The 8,989-nt window shown below is 39.8% G+C and overlaps 1 protein-coding gene across 1 annotated transcript in view; it reads left to right on the forward strand.

Annotated features, from left to right (window-relative positions):
* Positions 1-1,638: 1,638 nt before the first annotated feature.
* The window catches only part of copb1 (COPI coat complex subunit beta 1), a 12,778-nt gene continuing 5,427 nt past the window's right edge, over positions 1,639-8,989 (forward strand). Inside the window, exons 1-11 of the mRNA XM_037695533.1 lie at positions 1,639-1,780; positions 3,235-3,374; positions 3,467-3,696; positions 3,866-4,035; positions 4,119-4,233; positions 4,338-4,430; positions 4,526-4,663; positions 4,787-4,906; positions 5,287-5,394; positions 5,490-5,636; positions 5,750-5,895. Coding sequence (XP_037551461.1) covers positions 3,284-3,374; positions 3,467-3,696; positions 3,866-4,035; positions 4,119-4,233; positions 4,338-4,430; positions 4,526-4,663; positions 4,787-4,906; positions 5,287-5,394; positions 5,490-5,636; positions 5,750-5,895 — 1,358 coding nt within the window. The 5' untranslated portion in view covers positions 1,639-1,780; positions 3,235-3,283. The remainder of the gene's footprint in view (positions 1,781-3,234; positions 3,375-3,466; positions 3,697-3,865; positions 4,036-4,118; positions 4,234-4,337; positions 4,431-4,525; positions 4,664-4,786; positions 4,907-5,286; positions 5,395-5,489; positions 5,637-5,749; positions 5,896-8,989) is intronic.

Here is an 8,989-nt window from a genome sequence, read left to right on the forward strand (position 1 = left end):
CTTCCTGCATCTGGAGGTGTAGATGTCTGTGATGGTGGGGAGGCTGACTCCAACATCTTCTGTGCAGCCTTCACCACTCTCTGCAAAGCTTTTCCTTTATTTAAAAACAGAAAATTATGTTGTTGACAATACAATCAATAACATAAATGTGAGGAATACTACTTTTAGGGTTCATAGGCAAACTCCATTCCAGAATTGCGCCGCTCAAGGTAGCTGCATGTTGGAGTAGCTCTCTTACATTCATTCTGAGATTTTGCTTTTTAAAATTTTAATTATTAATTTTTCTGGATGTAAATCACTTTTTTTTCTGGATGATTACTGCCTCTGATATCAGATGCTGTGCTGCTGGAAGGCTTTTTACTGAAACCTTTTTTACTTTTGGACATTTGTTATGATGCGTAACCATAACAACAAGGTGGTTTTCTACAACTGGGAGCTGCTGCTTATCATCTCAAAGGCTCAAATAAGACCTCAACTACAGCCCCAAATCCCAAATGATTTGAAAAGGAGGTGCCGTGGATGCATTACCGTTTACCTGGAGGCTGTGCTCAAGTGCCTGACCGCCGAGATCTTGGAGGTAGCGGAAAAGAATGCTCGTGACAGCGGGAGGACCGAGATCGTCCCCTGGCACCTGCAGTTAAGTCTGCAGCGACGAAGAGCTTGGCAGGCTGCTGGGAGAAATGGCCATCGCTCGGGGAGGAGCGCTGCCGGCATTCAGACAGTTCTGTTGCCCAAGAGAACGAGAGGTCTGCTGGGTCTGGGTGGACAGATGGGCATCTGCAGCCAGTTTCTTCAGATCTGCTGTGGGACAGACTGCTACAAAAGCTCCTTCCTGCCCAAAGCCATCAGCATCTAGGGCAACTCTAATGAAACCAATACACCATACCATACCATACCAATTTATTTATATAGCACTTAAAACAGCAACAAGGCCAACCAAAGTGCTGTACAAAAGAACACAAACATGCACAGCAGACAGGAAAACATAAAATAGAAATACAGATACAAATAGCAGCAGAAGCTAACTAAAATGGCCAACAGCGTAGAGAACAGACCGGGCCAAAACAAATCACACCATGTTAAAGGCAAGCGAATAGAAGTGGGTCTTCAAGCGAGACTTAAAGACTGAGAGTGTGGGAGCCTGCCGGACACTCAGTGGCAACTCATTCCACAGTCGTGGACCTGCAACAGAGAAAGCCCTGTCACCTCTGAGCTTACGACGGGTTTCTGGGACTGAGAGAAGCATCTGGTCTGCTGACCTCAGAGAGCGCGGTGGGACATATGGCTGCAGAAGATCAGTGAGATAGGATATAATATGAGCTACAGCAATTGATTTCCCGTTGGGATTAATAAAGTATTCTTGGATTGAATTGAAATAAATTTGTAGCAGTGAAAGGAAAAGTGGTGACTGGTTACAACTTGACAGATTATGTCCTGATACATGCTCAATAATCCAGGTAGAAAAATCCAAAAAAGTTCAATCTGGTCCTCTGGACATTCAAAACGTTTTGCTTTTGTTTTTTTTTTGAATGTCCAGAGGACCAGATTGAACTTTTTTGGATTGACAGATTATGGTTCTTTTAACGTCGCGCGTTTGAGCCTTCAGGGACACCGTAGCAGTGATGTGGCGCTGTCAGAGTGTTTCTTCCACGTCATTAGGAAGTAGCGGAGAGTGGAGGTGCGCGTTCGGCATCCGGAGCTCTTCGTTCTTTTTTTACACCTGTAAATACCTGCTCTTGATTATTAAAGGCTACATTTGAAGATAAGAACCGTGCAGCAAGTAGGTCATGTAGCTTAATTTTATTCTAACGTGAACTATTTTCCCTTTTGGCGTCGTTAGGCGGTAAACTGCTAGCTGACGTTGCTGTCCTCCATTCCAATGGTCTGCTAAGCTACCTAGCTAACGCTGGCTGTTTATCTGTGAATTTATCTTCTAGCTTGCGGTGTAGATAAACGTTAGAGATGTTTGTGGTTCTGCTTGCAGCTGTTTAGTGTTTCAAGTAACGACATTTGACGCAAGAGCAGCTTTCGTGTGTTTTAGCTGCGCGATCTGTTAAAACTGCTGATTAGCATTAAGCTGATTAGCATTCTTGTGTAAAATGTTGGGAGATACTAAACAGCTGCATTAAGCTCATATTGGTCACTGCTCTTTGTACCCTGTCCGTTAAAACGAAAACAGATGAAGTAGTGAAAATTATAGATTTATTAATGAGTAAACAAACTATTTATGAAACAAGCTTTGTAGTTGCTCTTATGATCAGGTGTCATTTGTTCTTGCCATATGTTCTGCATTACTTATAATTAATTTTATACTCAAAACAGGAGAAAAAATAAATACATTTCTTTGTTTTGTTTTAGTCGTAAACGTCAAGTTGCTAATAAAAAGTAATTGTTTACTCTAAAACATTTTTCTTATCGTTTGACGCCAATACATCATTAAAGAGACCAGAACAAACTATATTGTGACAATTAACTTGTGGTAATATTAGTTGTAATGATCTTTAGTGTTTGTTGGGCCTGCAGGAGCTTGGCGGTCAGTGCCACCGTCTTGAAAGCCTGAGGTTGCGGGTTCAAGCCCAGCTTGCATCAGGCATAAAACAATTACCACATCTATGCGAGATCACCGACTCTGCAGAAGGAAGCAGTCAGAAACTCAGTCCTTCAGTGTTGTTCACATCTTCAAACACGTTTCCTGATCTTGTTGGAAGTGCCATTTATACACAAACGCCACAAAGAAACTCAAATTTACTACCATAGGTACTCCTGATGCATGCTCATACCATAGGTACTGCAGTACAGTTTGAAATTATTGTACGTTGCATGACGTTTTAACGGGCGTGTGCATCTGAAGTCGCTTATAAGTGAGGAGCACATTGTGAGGCTCAGTATTTTACCAACTACATGTTGACTTGTGAACTGGGAATGTTGGGATTGAGCCAGCAACTTTCCAATGAAAACACAACAAAAATAACTTTACAGCTCTTGGTGCAAATCCTGATTTAATTACCTCAGACTGCGGAAACATGTCAGCTTTAGAAAATGTCCAATTCATCAATTTTGATACAAAAAACAGTTGTTTTCTTTTTGTTGTGATTTTCTTTGCTTTATTTTCTAGTTGTTTACTCAAAGCAGTTTAGATGTTGATGTCTTGATAACTTTATCATATTTTTATCCATGTTTGATGCTATTTGTTACCAATCCTTGTGTTCTGTTTTTTGTGTATTTTATAAATAGCAACTTTTATCAAGATTCTTCTACATCGATCCGAGCCCCAGCAGCAAAAATGACGGCTGCAGAAAACGTTTGTTACACTCTGATCAATGTCACGTCTGACTCGGAGCCCCCTTCTGAAGTCAGCTTAAAAACAGATTTAGGTAAAAAAAAAATAATAATAATAATAATTGCCAAGTCTTGTTCAAATTAAAAATATAACTATATTGTTGAACATAATATGAATCTTTTTCAGAGAAAGGAGAGATCAAAGCAAAGACTGAGGCCCTGAAGAAAGTCATAATTATGATCCTGAATGGCGAGAAGTTGCCAGGACTATTGATGACTATAATTCGTTTTGTGTTGCCACTTCAAGACCACACCATCAAGAAGCTGCTGCTCGTCTTCTGGGAGATTGTTCCCAAAACGACTCCAGATGGCAAGCTGCTGCAAGAGATGATTCTGGTCTGTGATGCCTACAGAAAGGCAAGTTGAGACGTACTCGTGGGAATTTAGCAAGTTTTTGTGACTTTCTTCCATACGATTTTTAGTAAGAATAGTAAATGAACAACTAAAATGTTAATATGGTTAGAACTTTATTCTCAGTGTATTTAACTAGTAATTTTGAACTCGTTGGTTGAAATTTTAATTTTAGGACCTACAGCATCCTAATGAGTTCATCCGTGGCTCCACTCTGCGTTTTCTGTGCAAGCTGAAAGAGTCTGAGCTGCTTGAGCCTCTCATGCCAGCCATCCGGGCCTGCTTGGAGCACCGTCACAGCTATGTGCGTCGAAATGCTGTCCTGGCCATATATACCATCTACAGGTACCACCACTGTAAAATATTTGAGGTTGTCCTAATACATAAAGATCCGCTCTGCTCATTTGTTACCAATCTGATCATTTCAGGAATTTTGAGCATCTCATCCCAGACGCTCCGGAGCTGATCCATGATTTTCTGGTCAATGAAAAGGATGCCAGCTGTAAGAGAAATGCTTTCATGATGCTGATTCATGCTGATCAGGTTTGTAGCACATTTTTCTCCTCGACGTGTTTGTGCAGTTTTGTGCCACAGATCTCCAAAATCAGTGACAAAAATCTTGCTTCAATTATGTCACATTCCCTTAGGATCGAGCTCTGGATTACCTCAGCACGTGTATTGACCAAGTTCACACTTTTGGTGACATCCTGCAGCTGGTCATTGTGGAGCTGATTTACAAGGTGAGTCAAGACTCTTATTGGTCCAGCTCAGGCTTTGAGACAAACTGGAATGAAGTCGGACCAAATTAAATCTCTGGCTTCTTCCTGTCCGTTAGGTTTGTCATGCTAACCCTTCTGAGCGCGCTCGGTTTATCCGTTGCATCTACAACTTGCTGCAGTCTTCGAGCCCAGCTGTTAAATACGAGGCTGCTGGTACTCTTGTGACCCTCTCCAGTGCCCCCACAGCCATCAAGGTGCATCTTCACTTTTACTATTGTGCTAAATGTCCTAATATTGTTGTGCACTGAAGCAGCTCATAGCCAGAAATGTCTTGCGTACGTCCCATTTGAATGATTTTTTGCTCCGTTGGCCTCCAGGCTGCTGCACAGTGCTACATTGATTTGATCATTAAGGAGAGTGACAACAACGTGAAGTTGATTGTTCTCGATCGTCTCATTGAATTGAAGGACCATCCTACTCATGAGCGTGTGCTTCAGGTAGGTTTAAAAGTACTCTTGTCTTTTTTTTATTATTATTATTATTATTAAAAATTAAGTTATAAAAATTAAGACATAAATGTTAGTTGTAGTACTGACAGCTTTATTCTAATATTACACCTTTATTAATCTAAACTTATTATAACATAGTAATTGTTTACTTACCCTGTCAGTAGTTTATGAAAATACAGTAAAGGTTTTTGTCCTGATGCTGCTCAATGATCCAGGTAGATGAATCTAACGAGGTTGAGTCGGGTCCTCTGGATGGATTCTTCTTTGTTGAAACGTTTCGTCTTTTATCCAAAAGACTTTTTGTTAAACTGTTGTGTGTGCAAGGTGCTAAAACTTGTTTTAATCAGCACAACTTTGTCTTTGTACAGGACCTGGTGATGGACATCCTGCGTGTCCTCTGCACTCCTGACCTGGAAGTCAGAAAGAAGACCTTGCAGCTGTCGCTCGACCTTGTGTCATCTCGTAATGTAGAGGAGGTCGGTTCCAAGTGCATTTTTGTTGTTTCCCTTCTTGCACGGATACAGAGCAAAGATGTTCTTTACTGCAACAACATCATCTGCTTGTCTTTCAGTTGGTGATTGTTTTGAAGAAGGAGGTGATCAAGACGAACAACGTGACCGAGCATGAAGACACTGATAAATACAGGCAGCTCTTGGTGCGAACGCTCCACTCTTGCAGTGTGCGCTTCCCTGACATGGCAGCCAACGTCATACCTGTGGTCAGTTCCTAATAAACACCCTAAAAGAGAAAAAAGGTCTCAGCACTTCTTAATTCTTATTACATTTAGTTCAGCAGATCCTAGCTGCTATGAGTGTTTTGTGTGTTTTAAAGCTGATGGAATTCCTGAGTGACACTAACGAAGCAGCTGCTGCTGATGTGCTGGAGTTTGTTCGAGAGGCCATCCAGAGGTTCGACAACTTAAGACCCCTGATCATCGAGAAGATGCTGGAGGTGTTTCATGCCATCAAAACTGTCAAGTAAGACTTCAGAACCACATTTTTAATTATTATTATTTTTAAATTAAACCTTTATTTGACCAGATAAATAACCCATTGAGATCAAGACCTCTTTCACAAGGGTGACCTGGTCAAGAACAGGCAGCAGCACACGCCATAAAAAAACAAAAACAAGTAACCAGATTAGAGTAAGACTTCAGAAATATATAAAAATATACACTATATATATAAAAACACACAGTATAACAGTAAATATCAACAATTGCAATAAATAATAATCTAAAACAATAACAATTTAAGATCTAAAACACAGGCACTGTTGACAATATATCCTTTGTTGTTTTTTAAAAGTTTGCAAAAAGCACTCAAAGTAACAAGTTCTGTCAGTTTTAATTCAGCTTGCAAGGCGTTCCAAGCTGAGGGACAGAAAAGCTAAAAGCTTCCGTACCCTTTTCTGTTCGCACACGAGGAACATGAAGATGAGCAGTCCTTGGAGCGTAAGGCAGAACCACTGTCCATTCTTCGAATAAAAGTACATAAATAATGCGGAAACAGGCCAATAAAAGACTTGTACACCAAAGTCCTGCAACGCACATGTCGCCTGTTAAACAGGGAAGACATACTGGTTTTAAGATGGAGATCACAGTGATGAGTAAGGTAGCTACAACCAGTAATAAATCTTCATGCACAGTGGGTACACTGGATTCAATGACTGTAGACAACTGCTTGAAACACACATAAACAACATCATAGTCAAGTACTGGCAAAAAAGTAGTTGATCAAAAGCTTCCTTGCTCTAAGGGAGAAACACGATTTGTTTCTAAAGAAGAACTCGAGCTTCACCCTTAATTTGGAGATTAGGTGTTTCACACGAGATTTAAAAGAAAGCTCCTCGTCGATAATTAAACCCAGGTATTTATAACAGGAGACCCTCTCAAGAACTTTACCTTGGGCAGTTTTTATTAAAGGGATATTCTCCAATGGGACAGACAACTTTGAAAAACAAAACCATTTTAGATTTATCAGCATTTAAGACCAATTTTAGTTGCTCGAGACGAATCTGCACCTCATCAAAATCAGCCTGTAAGAATTCAAGTGCCTGATCAATTGAATTAGAACAACAGTAAATTACACAATCATCAGCATAAAAGTGGTAGGAGGCATTTTGCATATTTTCACATGCAGTAATGTAAATTGTAAATAAGATGGGCCCCAAGACAGAGCCCTGGGGTACTCCCTTTTTTACTTTAAGAAAACTTGAACTTACTCCATCCATCTGTACACACTGTGTCCTATTTGCCAAATCTCCAAACCAGTAAGATGCTTCTGATGCCCAGTTTGAGAAGAATATTTACCAGGATAGTGTGATCCACCGTATCAAAAGCCTTGGATAAATCAATAAACAATCAAAAGCCTTGGATAAATCAATAAACAATCAAATGCCTTGGATAAATCGATAAACAGAGCACAGCAAACCTGTTTTGAATCCAGTGCCTCAAACGCATCATGTAAAACGTTTAGAGCAGCAGTTGCTGTGATGTTTCCTAAAACCGGACTGAAAAGAGTTTAAAAGATTTTCTAAAAATGATTTCAGTTGATCACAGACCAACTTTTCAAACACTTTTGCTGAAACACATAATTTCGAGATGGGTCTATAATTGTTCACAATTGTTCACCTCCTTTTAATAATGGAAGAACGAATGCAGATTTTTAGACTTCAGGAACTTTGTTTGTGATGAGGCTTAGATTAAAAATACAAGTTAAAGGCTCATCGATCAAATCAGCAGCTAATTTTAGAAAGAAAGAAAAATCCATTTGTTGGTGTTAGACAAAAATCTTTGGCTTGTTTGTGTTTCTCATTTAAGTGTAATAAAAAATAGTTCATCTGTGTGTAAGCAATCCATTATGTAATTAGTGGTTTCCAGTAAGAAATCAAAATCTTTGCAAGCTAAATGGAACTGAACTGCTGATTCAAGCATCGTGTGTTTTCTGTTTAGCAACTGCTGTTCTGTGAAAGAGCTTGTGAGACAGTGGTTCCGGTACATTTCAGTGAACGTAGGGCTGTGTTGTGATGGAAGTCTTTGAGAAATCGTAGTTTTATATTAGATGTTCTCAAGGTTTGAAAAGTGCATAAATAAAGAGCTCATAAAGACTGAAACTTAATATTACTTAATGTTCACAAAATGTTTGTATCTGGTTTTATAAAGAGAAGATGTGACTTAAAGATTCACAGTTCCTCTGAATCTGCCGGAACATTCTGTAATGTGCAACAATTTTCAGTCAGGTCATCTGGACAGTTTCTTTTTTTTGTGCTGAAACGTTTCACCTTCCATCCAGAAGGCTTCATCAGTCAAGGAAACACAAGACAAAACTAATTCTTCCCCCAACAGCTTACTCCTTACACTTCTTGTGTGTTTCCTTGAATGATGAAACCGTCTGGATGGAAGGTGAAAAGTTTCAGCACAAAAAAAAACTGTCCAGATGACCTGACTGAAAATTGTTGGATTATATACCTGGATTATTGAACATGGACTTTGCTGCTTTGCATTTACTTACTTTTCATTTTATGCTTTTATGACTGTTTATCGATGTGTGTACCTCATCTGAGGTTTCTGTCAAAAACATGAAGAGTCCTTGTGACTCATGAGACTAACCTGTAGAAATAAAGGATGAATATCATCAGTATAGATATAGAGAGAGATAGAATTATATAATTTAAATATTTTATTTAACCGGCATACAGGTAGTCTTATTGATTCACGAGGACTTATTTTCAAGAGACCTATTGTAGACGGACAACATATGGTACAGACTAAAATATACACCTATAAAAGCAATTAAAATAAAGTGTTTAAAAAAACACTGGCCCTGTTTGCACCGGGGTCCTGTTTGCAGCACGGTCCTGTTTGCACCGGGGTCCTGTTTGCAGCACGGTCCTGTTTGCAGCACGGTCCTGTTTGCACCGGGGTCCTGTTTGCAGCATGGTCTTGTTTGCAGCATGGTCCTGTTTGCAGCATGGTCCTGTTTGCAGCATGGTCTTGTTTGCAGCACGGTCCTGTTTGCACCGGGGTCCTGTTTGCAGCATGGTCCTGTTTGCAGCATGGTCTTGTTTGCA

Source organism: Nematolebias whitei, chromosome 2 (assembly GCF_014905685.2).
Source record: "Nematolebias whitei isolate Nwh7 chromosome 2, NemWhi1, whole genome shotgun sequence".
NCBI lineage: Eukaryota > Metazoa > Chordata > Actinopteri > Cyprinodontiformes > Rivulidae > Nematolebias > Nematolebias whitei.